General features: G+C 47.6%; 2 protein-coding genes across 2 annotated transcripts; one reads left to right on the top strand and one right to left on the bottom strand.

Annotated features, from left to right (window-relative positions):
* Positions 1-1132: 1132 nt before the first annotated feature.
* LOC106656623 lies at positions 1133-2272 on the bottom strand. The gene has a single exon (XM_014377687.1). It carries the CDS (start codon positions 2270-2272, stop codon positions 1133-1135), a length of 1140 nt encoding a protein of 379 aa, XP_014233173.1.
* A 1489-nt stretch (positions 2273-3761) lies between these two features.
* LOC106656730 (F-box/LRR-repeat protein 14-like) lies at positions 3762-10308 on the top strand. Its single transcript, XM_014377854.2, has one exon. The coding sequence runs from the start codon at positions 5277-5279 to the stop codon at positions 7368-7370; it is 2094 nt and encodes a 697-aa protein (XP_014233340.1). The 5' UTR covers positions 3762-5276; the 3' UTR covers positions 7371-10308.
* Positions 10309-14012: the final 3704 nt, after the last annotated feature.

Genomic DNA, 14012 nt, shown 5'->3' with positions numbered 1-14012 from the left:
CAATTCTCACGCGCGCGAACACGTGGTAGAAAATCCGGACATGCGTGTCGAGAGCAGAAAGCCCGATGATCGCGAAAAGTACCACATGTATATATCTATATTTATAATCGTTATATAGATATATACTACAGTGTACAATAGAGCCGCATTGTTTTCTTTCGCGATTGGGCTTACTGTTCCGAAGTCAGCGCCGTCTTTCGCGAACCGTACGTATATTCCAACGGGTTTTACGCATTACTCACGTGGTAAATAATAGATCACAGGTACTACGATATTGCGGCCTTTTTCGTTTGGTTTCTAACGTACATTGACTTTTTCCGGCTAGACATCGCTAAAGTTGTTTATAAGAATGTAACAAACATGTCAACGATTTTAGTATGAAAATCGAATATCGAAGTTATTTCCATCTTGAGCGCATACAAAATATTGTAGCGTTCAATCTTGTCTCGTCTACCGACGATCGATTCAACGTTACGAGCGCACCGCGAGACGTATAAAGCATCGTCGTCGCTACTCGGCTGCGCCTATAGTCGCGCACCGCGCGATCCAGCCCGTGGTGACATCTAACCACGACGTACCGAATCGGTGGCATCGGCGCTCGATACAGCGCTCGCGGCTGCGTGTGCATTACGACGGAGCGAAAAAACACTATTCTCGATGACACCGATCGTCTTCTGAACTTCGAAGGCAATGGAACGTTACTATCGCATGAAAACAAAAGAGAAAAGCCACGAGGTAGGTGCGAACGAAAGATGAGTTCAGTCGAGGGCCAATTTATTGGCATACAAATATTAAATATCAAGTTCTTTGTGCTCGTCAATAACAAGAATCGATACTCATTTTTTAATAAAATTTATTTGAACAATATGGAAAATACACAGCATTCAACACCAGCGGACATGTAATAATACTGAAAATATGCTTGCATGCCCATCACGAGCTCTGTCCCGTACTTTTCAAGCTAAAGCCTTAGCTTGCAGCGTACAATTTTCCGAGCTCTCACGGGTATTATTTAAATACAATTTATTACATTTGTTATTACAATCATTTTACTGCACTGATAGTTTTCGCCATTTTCGACTTGCTTCCGATCTCGCTGGTTCCTCACAAATAAAAATTATATCATCATCTGCTATTTCATTTTTCCCCTGTCCTTTTCATTTTGGATTGCAGCCGCCAAGCAGATATTACATAAATTTTCGTTCACGAATGAATCATCGATGATAATTTCACAGCACTCTATTGGCAGTTGATATCGTACCAGTTCGCAGAAAAATTCCAGTGCCCACTCACGGAAAAACCCTCTCGATAGTTTCTCTATCAGGTGCAAAGTGCAGGGCTTTCTATGGCTTTTGGAGACGAAGAGATTGCCTAATTCACGCGAGGACCAAAGTCTGAAATAGTCCGCGTACGTGACGAGTTTCGACGCCTCTTCGGGTTGTAACTGGATCAGGTCGTAGAGCGACAGACTCGGATTCACCATTATTTTACTTGCTTTGCTGCTGAACTTCTCCTGATCGCACCAAGCTCTTTCGGCATCGGACGGCTTCTCGAACCATCTGTGCTTGGCGAACACTTTCATGATCGATAAGGCGCCGCTTTGGTCCAGCTCGTATCCACTCTTCTCGAGGCGCTCGGTGATGACCAAAAGGCCAGATGCCAATCTCAAATCAAAACTGTGGGTATAGTTGGTTGGTATCTCGTCAAGATAACTAGCCAGAGGGAAAACAAAGTCGGTCAGATCAGCGCCTTGATCCAAGAGTAAATCAACGGCACTCGGTAAAATATTCGCCACGGCCAATTGCAGTGGGGTTTGGCCCAATTTGTCCTTTGCGTCCACCTCCAACGGCTGCTTTTTCTCGGCGCAGATCTGAAAAAACGTCTCGGCCAATTTGTCATCGTACTTTCTGTTGAACAGCTTTTTCAGAGGTGTCCATCCCTTTGCATTGGCTAAATTTGGATTCGCACCGAATTGCAGCAGTAACTTGACAATTTCCATACGGCCCCGCCTCAAACTCAGAGTCAAGTGCAACGGCGTGTTACCCAAATAGTCTTGAAGATTGATTTGCAAAGGCTGATATTTTTTGTCGCTGAGCTCGAACAACATCTTCGCTAAGACGTAATAATCTGGGCGGTCTCTTTTGAAAATAATATGCAGAGCAGTCGATCCTGCTATGTTGGCCCAATTGGGATCGGCCCCTCTTCTCAGCAACAATTCGACCAAGCTGTTGTGGCCCCGGCCCAGGGCCAATTGAAGCGGTGACTCGCCCATCAGTTGCAAGATGCAATTGGGATCTCAGACTGCAATAGCCCAGACTGCAGGCGACGTGAAAGTGCGACCATCCGGACTCGTCGATGTAATTCACATCGAATCTATTATATATTTGGAAAAGCTCGTCCAACGTGGTTAAACGGCATCTGAATGCGTAATGCAGCGGTGTGGTGCGCCGCAGCAGTGGCACGCCGTTTTCGTCGAGTTTCGGCTGGTCCTTGTAGCCGCTGCGAGCCACATACCCGATGAATCGTTCTCCTCGATCGAAAAATCTACCTTTATTCATCAATATTATCGTATCAAAAAGGAGACAGTCAATTTCTTTCGTCCGAAAAATGCCTCGGAGATCGGAAATTTCGCCCTCCCAACACCGTATTAAATAGTCAACTCGACGGAGAAATTCGAATCGCTCGTTTTCGATGTCCCAATTCACTATTTCTCGTAACTTCTTCACACTTTCTACTCGTTTTTCGTCAACGAAACTCATAGCGAATTGGTCGTTGGAAATCCTTTGGTGCACTCACACGGACAACACACGGCCACTATTATTTATCAAAATGAATTAATTTTTTTTTTTTTACAAAAATTAATCGTTAAAGTCGTAATCGTAATACACAAATTGACAATTTCGCGCGAGGAACACGTGGTACATAATACATGCAGCTATCTGGACTGTGAAAGTTGGGAGCTAGCGTCATCTTGCGTGACATATTTTAATCGATTCGCGTACTCTGAAAATTCAAAAGTATAAAATTATTCTCTGTAATACTTACCCTGTTTACCGTATTCAAAAGTATTTCGAGCACAGATTACACTTTTTGAAAAATCGTCACATCTACTTTTTGTAAATGTGAAATTTGAGCTAAAAAAGTGTAATAGAGCAGGAAAATTAGCTCTAAATACTACAATGCGGCCTTTTTTGTTTGATGGATCTATTCAAGTGTTTCTGATGTATACTAAGCTGCTAAAATTTACTTAACTTATTTCCCCTTTTTTCACACATCAATATTTTTTTATATATTTTTTTTTTATAATAATCCCCTTCTTCAGAAAATTCAAAAGATAGTCACCGACAGTGCAGCCGATGATGTATTACGATGCACACCATTCCACACGTGTATCATCGCTCGGTCACACAAACTCGCTGTACCGCTCGATCCAGCCTTTAGTGCCATCTAACCGCGTTAGGACGTACCGAATCGGCCAGCAGCATAGGCGCTCGATACTACGCGCGGCTGCATGTGCACATTTCAGCGGTGGCGGCGTTGCGGCAGCGAGACACGCCCTCTAGTCTGATTTTTTCAAAGTCGTCATCGACAGCAGCGGCGGCGGCGGCGGCTTCCCCGTACGTATATAGCAACACACAGAGAGACTGCAACACTACTACTATATACTACTGGCGCTGCTGCTGCTGCTGCTGCTGCTGCCACCGCCGCGCGGCACTACTCTCAGACACACACGATTCGCGGCTGCGGCTGCCGTCGGTGCGAAAAATTCAGCGCGAGTCAGTCTGCAGCTGGACGCGCTCCGAAACCGACCAGGTTCCAGCGCTCCGCTCTCTTCTTCGATCCCTCTTTTTCTCTCTCTCTCATACATATACTCGTGTGCACTGCTCTCCTCGTAGGCAGCGTATATATGTGATATAAAGAGACTCTCCGTTTCCTTCGCCAAAAGAAGAATCTCGGCCGTTATATTACAAAAAAAAAGTCGAGAGTTGTGACAGTGTCCGTGGTGGTGTTTGTGTCGTTTCCTCGCGTGGCCCCGCATACGCGTATACGCACAAATTATACATGCACTTTTGACAAGCAGAGTTGACGGAGAGAGAGAGAGAGAGATAGAAGGGAAGTCAGTACATTATGTGCACGCGTGTGCTGCAAATATTATAATAGATAACACATCGTCGCTGGAGTCGTGTGTTATTTCACTTCTTCGCACTTTTTCTTTCACAAACACGAATATTATAAATCGTACAAATGATAAGGAAAGTTGCGATAGCGACGACGACGCACGCTCGTATTATTTTGAAAACAAGACGACGACGAGCCAGCAGCGGCGACAGCAGCACAGGAGTCAGTCGTTTCCGATAGGTCGCGGATAGTAGCGCGAATTCAACCAACGACGTCATACACTGTGCACATAGGTCGTTCGATAATAACAAAACGATCGTTGTTTTGTAAGAAATAGTATCTCGCACGAGTGTGCGCGAGTGGGTGCGAAACGCAAAATAACAAAAGTAAAAAAAATAAAGTTTGTGCTCTACGAGTGGCGAGAAGTTTTTGGAGCAAAAAAAAGAAAAAAAAACAGTAGTTCGCGTGCAGTGTGTCGCGCACGTATAAATACAGACAGCAGCAGCAGCAGCACACGTATTTACGTGAGAAATATCTCACGTACGTGTATAGGCGCGCGTGTTTGTGTGTAAATAAACACACAGGTGCTCCGCCGCCACAGCCAGTGGAAGAGAGAAGCCTTGATGCGCGTCCGTGTGTCGGAGTGAAAAAGCGCGTTACAATACACACATACACACCAGTTCTCGGACGCACTGACACACACACGTACACACAAATACACACGAGTGCGCTCTCATAGTGTGTGCAGCCGCCTTTCACTATATACATATACGTATAAAAAATAGCTTCGGAGCGCTCGTGCAGGCTCTCCCGCTGCCTGCACAAGTATCTCGACTCACACACAGACACACACACGCGCGCACATTCGCAGAGGTTATCGTGTATATGTGCATACACATAGGAGTCCTCGCGCGGGACTCGTGCGAGCGACGTTACACAGATGTGCGTCCGTCAGTTTGAAAGGTAGTGCGCGGCGTCCGTAAGGTGTGCTCCGTTTTCGTTATCGTATATACGTAACGCAACAGTGTGCAGTGATACATTCCACGTGTGCAGAAGAAAATAACAATAGCGAGTGTGTAGCTATATAGTGAAAAACCGAGAGATAGACTGGAGAGAGAGAGAGCGAGAGACAAGCTGCTGTAGTAAGTGGCCGTAGTATGGAAAATACTGGTCAGCCTCTGAATCAGCATCATCATCATCATCATCATCATCATTCCAATCGTCATCATTATCATCAGCAGCAGCAGCAACAACAACTCCATCGAGAAATCCACAATCAGCAGCAGCAGCGATACGAAGACGAGGCATCGCCAGCGGCGGCACTGGGACTAAACGCAGCAGCGCAGGCAGCAGTTCAGCCAGGACTGCCCAATAACAAGACGCTCATGACGAAGCTGCCGGTACGCGCCATCACGCAGCCGAGCCATCACGGCTCGACGAACAACACGACGACGACGACACAGCAAACGTTGATACACAGACCGGGCCACTGCTATCAGCTGCATCGTCCGCATCTCGGCCTCAAGCATCATCGAGGAGGAGGTGGTGGTGGTGGAGGAGGAGGTGGAGCTGACCACGAGGAGGACTGCGACGACGACTCGGCCTCGGGGCCGCCCCGTCACAAGCAGGCCAAGATCTCCGAGTCGCCTCGGTCGCCACCGCAGCAGCAGCAGCCGCAGCAACAGTCACAGTCGCAACAGCAGCCGCCACAGCTGGAGCAACAGCAGCAACAGCAACAACAACAGCAGCCGATGTTGGCTGCCCAAGTGCCACTGCCACAGCCACTGAGCAGTAAAAACTTGGTCTACATGCCCCCGAGTCACCTGCAGCATCACATACAGAGGGTACAGCAGCAGCAGCAGCATCACTCCCCGCCGAGTCTGAACCCACACCATCCGCATCAACATGCCACGCCGCAGCTACGACACAAGCAGCAGCAGCATCAGTCGATACAGAATCAGATACCCCATCCGATACTGACGGGGGGCCAGCAGCAGCAGCAGCAGCATCAGACGGATCTGAGCCAGCAGCAGCAGCAGCAATTCGAGTCGTGGCCGACGACGAGCCACATATCCTGCCTCTACCCGGAGATCCTGGCGCTGATCTTCAGCAAGCTGAGCGTGCAGGACCGAGGCCGCGCCGCGCAGGTCTGTCACGCGTGGCGCGACGCCGCCCAGCACAGGTCGGTCTGGCGCAACGTCGAGGCCAGGCTGCACCTGCGCAAGCACTCGACCCCGGTGTTCCAGTGCATGGAGAAGCGCGGCATCAAGCGCGTCCAGATACTGTCGCTGACGATGCGCCGCGGCCTCGGCGACGTGTTTCGCGGCCTGCCTAAGCTCCAGTCGCTCAGTCTCTCGGGCTGCTACAACATGTCGGACGCGGGCCTGAACGGTGCGCTGACGGGCGCCTTTCCCTCGCTCACCGAGCTCAATCTCAGCCTCTGCAAGAACATCACGGACGCCAGCCTGGCCAAGATCGCCCAGTACATGAAGAATCTGGAGGTGCTCGAGCTGGGTGGCTGCGGCAACGTGACCAACTCGGGCCTGCACGTGATCGCCTGGGGCCTGAGGAAGCTCAAGCGCCTCGACCTGAGGAGCTGCTGGCACATCTCGGACGTCGGGATCGGCTACGTGGCGGGCCAGTCGCAGGAGGCCGAGGGCAACATGGAGCTCGAGCACCTGGGCCTGCAGGACTGCCAGCGGCTGAGCGACGAGGGCCTGCGCCACCTGGCCAACGGCCTCGGCAACACCCTCAAGTCCATCAATCTGTCCTTCTGCGTGCTCATCACGGACTCGGGCATGAAGCACGTGGCCAAGATACAGAGCCTGCGCGAGCTCAATCTGCGCTCCTGCGACAACATCTCGGAGATCGGCATGGCCTACCTGGCCGAGGGCAACTCCAAGATATCCTCGCTCGACGTCTCGTTCTGCGACAAGGTCGGCGACCAGGCCCTGCAGAACATCAGCCAGGGCCTGTACAATCTGCGCAGCCTCAGTCTGTCCGCATGCCCGATCAGCGACGAGGGCATCCACAAGATATCGAAGAATCAGCAGGAGCTCGAGACGCTGCACATCGGCCAGTGCAGTCGGCTCACCGACCAGAGCGTCTTCTCGATCGTCGAGAACATGCCCAAGATACGCAGCATCGATCTCTACGGCTGCACGCGCATCACCAAGCAGGGCCTCAGCCGCATCTGGAATCTGCCCCTGGTGTCGCTCAATCTCGGCCTCTGGCAGGAGCTCTCGCGATAGCGCGACCTCGTCCGCTCTGGCGACAAACCAATGTCGTCTTCGTCGTCGTCGTCGTCGTCGTCGATGCATCAGCAGCAGCCAACGGCATCCTAAAGCGCGTAAAATCGAACTTTTGTCATTACACCAATCGACCTTTTAACGGGGTTAGTCAGATATATAATACACACACACACACTTATACATGTATATTTAATTGTTGTACATACATCTCTCATGTATTTTGTATGATGTTAAGGAAAAAAGATGTTTTGCGACTCGATATTAAGCGTAAGAGAATCGATGCAATATAGCTTGAAAATGCGTAGAAAATAGTACATTTGTCAATGCGGACGAATGAATGCGTTCGATTGATACGTATAGCACATATACCATGAATGTATACATACGTATATATATATGCGAGCATGCATGCATAGCGGAGAAACCGGTTTCGTCGCGAACGCGGAAAAATACAAACTCTCCCTTCTCTCCGCTCGCGAGTCTCTCTCGCTCTCTCTATCTCTCTCTCTTCTTCACTCACTCACTCGCTCGGCAATTTTTAATCTGTAAAGTTTCAACATTTACATACAAGAATTCATGCGAGCAGAGTGATAATCGCGAATCATCTCGTGTTTACGCTACGAACATTTTTGTGCGATTGTAATTGGCCAAGTATAGCGAGTTTCGTTCGTTACCTTCTTCCGCTAGATCGATTTCGGCGAGTGGACTTTAATTTTATTATTTTCTTTTTTTTTTTTTAATTGTATCGCTACTCTCTTTTGTTCACGACGAACGCGCCGAGCGCGCCTCAATTATATCAATCACGATGCATCGATGATCTCGGATCGATTCCTCGTCTCTCGCTCGAATGTGCGAAGCTCGATCGAAACACGAATAAATTTACAAGAGCAGAGAGACAGAGATCGATTATTCAATATATAGGCACTTGGCCGCTTCTTTTTTTCTTCTTTTGTTTTTTTTTCGTTCGACCTCACTCGCTACTTTATGGATTTGACAGCGCTCGAGTCAAAAAAGCTTCCTCTGCGCGCATGGGAATCGGACGAGGCGTGCTCGGCTCGCTGGCTGGCGAATTTTCGCCCCAAAACTGCGCGGCGGTATACGCGCGCGGACGTGCGTCGATTTTATCAAGCTTATATAATAATAGTAAACGTATATAAATATGCAGCTTGAAGCTCGTCTGCGCGTATATATATGTACGAGTGTAAACAACGCAGCCCCGTGGTGTAACGGGGATAAGTAGCTATATACGCGATGTACGTACATTCATAAGAGTCGCCATTGCTCGCGAAACGTAATATAAATAATATAAATACGCAAAGTTGATGTATACCTGCGCCTACGCAAACAGCGCCCAGAGTCGTCCTCGTCTGTTATTTCGAATCGGCGAACTCTTATAATTAACTTTATCATTGCGCGTTGTTAACACTCCGCGCGCCAAACGTCAGAGCGAAAAATAGAGAGACAGAGAGAGAGAAGGTCTAAAGCGTTTTTATTTCCATACGCTTGATGTGCGTATTAGATGTGCATCCATTAAAGCAAAAAAAAAACAAAAACAAAAACAAAAATGTTTTTGAGAGAGAGAGAGAGACGAATTGAATTCGTGTGCTTTCGTGGCCTATGGCGCTATACGTATACGTATCAAAAACCCTTTATCGGTGACAATGAAAAAGCCGCACGAGTGTATGTGTGCTATATACGCGTATGTATACCTGCGTCTATGCGTGTAAAGACGCACCTGTGTGTGTGTGTGTGTGTGTGGGTGCAGCCGTAAAACGTGCATATTTTTCGTTTTGTTTACGCACACCGCACTATATACGAAGGAGCGCGCGCGCGCGCGCGAGGGCATTGTTTTTTATTTATTTTTTTTATTTCATTTCATTTTTTCGTACGTTCGTTTTTTATTTCATCTATTCATGGAGAAAAAAAAATAAAGCGAGGCGAAACTATTGTTCTTCGAAAGCGGCGATGTGTGTATGTGTGTGTGTGTTCGTGTGTGCGTGCGTGCGATGATACGCCTCGCATCGCGGAGTTGTTATTGACTCCTATATATCGACGTTGTCGTCGCTTTGTGTACATAAAGATGATAAATAAACTAATAAACAGATCAGCGATCCGGGGCTGTATATCTCGCGCAAGATACACCCCGGCCCCCCGATCATTCCAATTCGTAATATTATATGTAATAATGCATTTGTTTTATACGGCTCTTCCTCCGTCGTCGCGCGAGGACTTGAATGTGTGTGTGTGTGTGTGTGTGTGTGTGTGTTTACTACGCGACGAACGTACACGTGTGTAATGCGTAACGTCGATTTTATATAATAATAATAACAGAAAAAAAAAGTTGTAATAAGCGAATATGAGGCGAAAACGTCTGCGTGATAATCGAGAGAAAGACAGAGAGGAGGGTATATATATATATATAATGTAATATCGCGAGGCTCGGCCATCTCTCTTGGCACCGGCCTCGGGATCAATAATCAATGATCATCGTCGCCGTCGTTACACGCCGTGTGTGCTACTACTCGCTGCTCACGGGTGCACTAACGACGCGAATGCGTAACGATGTGAACCATATATGCTGCAGCCATATGTGCGTGTGTGTGAGTGTGAGCGAGCATAAAACGAATGTGTATAATGCAAGTATGAATGTGAGTATGCGACTATTATTCAAGCTCGTTGATTTATTGTTGTTGTTATTTATTTATTTTTTATTATTTTTTTTTTTCGTATACTCTCGCATTGATATGTGCGCATTGAAGAAGAGCGAAAAAGATGATGATGAAGGAGTAAAAAAGAAGAAATTGTTTATATCGCTAAGGCTTAGGATCGTAAGTTTGTAAATTATACACGAAATAAAAAGTGACGCGCGGCCCGAGACGGGCTCGCGGATGATAAAAAAACAAACAAAAATGAAATAAATATCGCTATCTCGAACTTATTTATCAAAACTTGAACCTTGTATATATGTTATATACTCGCAACGTCATCCCCCCTCCTTTTCAGCCAGTCCTGCGACGATATTTAATTAACGAAAAAAAAAATTCTTCGTCTAAAAATCAGCGAATTTTTTTTCTCACTTTTTTCTCTTGAAAAATAAAAAAAGCAAGAAGAAAGAGTCAACGAGAAGGAGAAGCAGCAGCAGCAGCCTCAACTCCTGTCTATATATAAATTAAAGCTCATTCCTTTTTCGCCTCTCGTCGCTAGCTACGGTGTATAATAAGGTCCTTTTTATCTATGCGCCGGCGTTTCTTTCAAGCGTCGTCGTCGTCTTTCGTTGCTGCTGCCTACTACAGCGACTGCCTGCCTGCGCCACCGACGTCGTCGCCGTCGTTGCTTTTCTCACCCTCGATGCTGCTGGCACTGCGTAGGTATATAGATATATATACGAGAGAGAAGACTGGCGCCCCTTTCTGAGCGACGCATACACCGACACACAGACATATATATATATACGCATAGGAGGGGTTCAGGCCAGCATATATACTACAGGTTTGGACTGTTTCTTCCGCCTTGAGAGACGAGGGTCGAAGGTTTCTCTCTCTCTCTCGTCTGCGATGCTATATACAACGCTACATAGCGAGTCGAGTCGAGTAAAGGGTGCGAGAGAGAGAGAGCCCACACGGATCGTAGCAGCAGCAGCAGCGCAAAGGGGAAGCATAGCGTACAGTGCGTACATCACGAAGAGGGAGGCGCGCCCTCACTGACACGTATTGTGCGCGCGCCCGTGTGTATGTGCGCCACTATATATAACTCGCACTACTACACTTGCGCCGTAGTGGCGGTAGTTTCTTTTTTTTTTTTTTTTTAACATTCTAAAGCTCCCCCCTCGTCGTAGCGTCGTCGTCGTCGTCGTCGACCTTTAACTCTATCTCTCGCGTCTATACATACATTTCGACGTTTTATTGCGAATACGAAATAGGCGATACGCTATAGAGCGCGGGGCTAAGCTCGAGTGCGTGCAGCACTTGGATCGATATATACGCAACTACTACTACTGCTGCTGCTGCTGCTGCGTCTTTTATAGTACTCACAGATCTTTGGCTCCGAAGCTCTGCAGCACACGCACTACGTTATGTCGTACATATATACAGGCAGCTGTATAATACGCATTACACACGTGTCCGCGCGCGCGCACGAGGATTAAATTCCAATGCGTACGTACGTATGTACGCGCGCGTAATTATTTAATCTTGGCGTATTTTGACACGCGCGCGTAAAATTTATCGAGATATATGCGCGCGCGACTTGGCCACTGGTTAGGGGTACTTATACTATACGTGCTATATACGCAGCAAGAGAGAGAATAAGGCCCATTTATCATATATATACGCGAGAGAGGGCGAGCATGAATCACGCGCTCCAACTCGTGTGCAGTGCGTATTCCAATACGCGCAGCACCGATCGCGTCGGAGTAAAAATAATTTTTCAAGCGAATAAAAAGCTCTCGAGTAGGTTCGACAAAACAAAAAAGAAAAAAATTGTTTTATACGAGTTGCATGCGGCGTAACTGCGTTAAGAGGGACCGCGTGCTGCTGCTGCTGCTGCTGCTTCTGTATACGCGACGATTTTTCAATAACTCCCGTGACTACGTACTACCGAGATATATGTATATAGGTGTACAGCGAAAATTCCTCCTTTCTGGCAGATGCAGTCTCTCTCCCTTTCGTTTCAGCTGCTGCGCGCGTCAAGCTCTGCGTTTGCATGTGTATACACATTTATATACAACCACTGCTGCTACTCTTTCAGCTCCCTCCGATCGTAGTCGCGCGCGTCGCTGCTGGATATATACTTCTCCTCCGCCTCCTCCTCCTCCTCCTCCTCTGCTGCTTTTTTGCCATTTCTTTTTTATTATTTTCGCGACGAGCGAGCGAGCGAGCGCGAGTTCATATACGTGTGCAGGGAGTACTCTACTGCTCGTTGTGCCGCGCGTCGGTAGTAGTCGGCGTTTATCAGTCAAGGCCACGCGTGCACACACATGTAGCACCTCTTTTCAGGATTTTCTTTTTTTCCCTCTTTTCTCGTCCTCCTCCTCCTCCTCCTCGTCGCAGTCGCAGTCGACGAAAAAATAAATAAACCACTCGCATACGTACATCGCAAGCTGCTTTATATACAGCCGCTATATATATCGTATACGAGTTAAAGGTGAACGAGCCGTATACCACGCAACGCGCGAGCTTACAAATCCTATATAGGATACGCGTTGAATAAAAATCTGTCGCGAATCGCATTCCGTGTTGCACGCGGACGCGTCGGTGTCGTCGGCGTCGCTCGCACACATAATTACGGAGCGATTACGCGCTGTCCGGGGGACAGCACGGCTCTCGTAATCGTGCACTGCAATTTCTCTCTCGTTGTAAACGCAGTGCCACCGTCACGAGCTTGCAAGCACGACGATCGGAGCTTTTTGCGCGGATCTATAAGCTCGATGGCGCAGTGCTTATATACTCGCACACACACACGAACTCGTACAGCATACCGGCCCGAGAGCTCTATATTATGATAATTGAAAGATCTAGTTTGTGTCTCTTTAAACGCAATTTATTCATTTCCTTAATCGTATCTAACAAGCGCCTCGCTCTGTTACTGTATATATATACTCGCTCGCGCCCGAGTAGTCCCGGTGTTTCTGTCTCTGTCTCTCTCGTTTTAGCTCTCTTACGAGTCGAGTGTGTGTGAGTATTATAACGTGCCATAGGTGCTGGTGTGTATACATGTAGCACACGGTGTAATTTTCATCCTGCGGATCATGGCACGGCTGCACATTACAATAAGCAGGCGATATCTCGCGCGCCGCTCGGGCTCTTAATGCTCGTTGGCAATTTTTTTTTTTTTGCCATCCTCCTCCTCCTCCACCACCTCCTCTTTTTGTCTCGGCCCCCCCTCTCGCTCTTCATCTTCCTTTCTACGACTGTTGTGCTGTGGAGCTCGTCGATACACGTGTATTACTATGCTTGTATACATGCGATCTCCTCTTTCTTCTTATATATATGCTGCCTCGTTTCGCGAGTAGCAGCAGCAGCAGCAGCAGCACATTCTTTCGTCCAAAGTTCGAGTTGGTAAAGAGATAAAATAAAATAAAATAAAAAAAAAAAGAAAAGGAAAAAGAAAAGCAAAAAACGAGACGAAAGAAGCGCGTTTGGTTCTCTATAACGCGCGGCTTAAATTTCGCTACAGAAGCGAAATTACTTGAATTTTTCTTTTGCTCTCTCTCTCTCTCGTTCTCGTTCTCGTCTGCAGCAGCAGCAGCAGCAGCAGCAGCAACATCAGCAGTAGAATCGAAGGGCTTGCAGTGAGAATTTCTCCCTCTTTTTCATTCCTTCCTTTGCTCTCGCTCGCTCTCGTAAACGTCCTCCCCCACTTTTCTCTCTCTTTCTCTCTCTCGCTCGGCTGTCTTTTATGCAGTACCACTATCAACATCGGGTTATACAGTATATAGGCAAGGCCCCAAGACTGTCTACTACCGCAGCAGCAGCAGCACACACATACACAACTGCACAACTACACTCGTATCAAACCGCAGCGCGTCTCAGCTCATATATGAAAAACCTGAATTTCAAGCGCCGCTGCTGCTGCTGCTACGTTTATACTGCCTGCCTGTCTTGATTTTTTACTTCTTTCGTAAAGGCAGCAACAGCAGCAGCA

This window comes from Trichogramma pretiosum, unplaced genomic scaffold (assembly GCF_000599845.2).
Source record: "Trichogramma pretiosum strain Unisexual culture from Peru unplaced genomic scaffold, Tpre_2.0 scaffold41, whole genome shotgun sequence".
NCBI classification, from domain to species: domain Eukaryota; kingdom Metazoa; phylum Arthropoda; class Insecta; order Hymenoptera; family Trichogrammatidae; genus Trichogramma; species Trichogramma pretiosum.
The sequence above is the reverse complement of the archived record's forward strand: the minus strand, read 5'-3'. Positions and strand labels throughout refer to the sequence as shown.

Coding starts and splice junctions, on each gene's coding strand:
- LOC106656730 (XM_014377854.2), top strand. CDS start 5,277: ATGGAAAATACTGGTCAGCCTCTGAATCAGCATCATCATCATCATCAT.
- LOC106656623 (XM_014377687.1), bottom strand. CDS start 2,272: ATGGGCGAGTCACCGCTTCAATTGGCCCTGGGCCGGGGCCACAACAGC.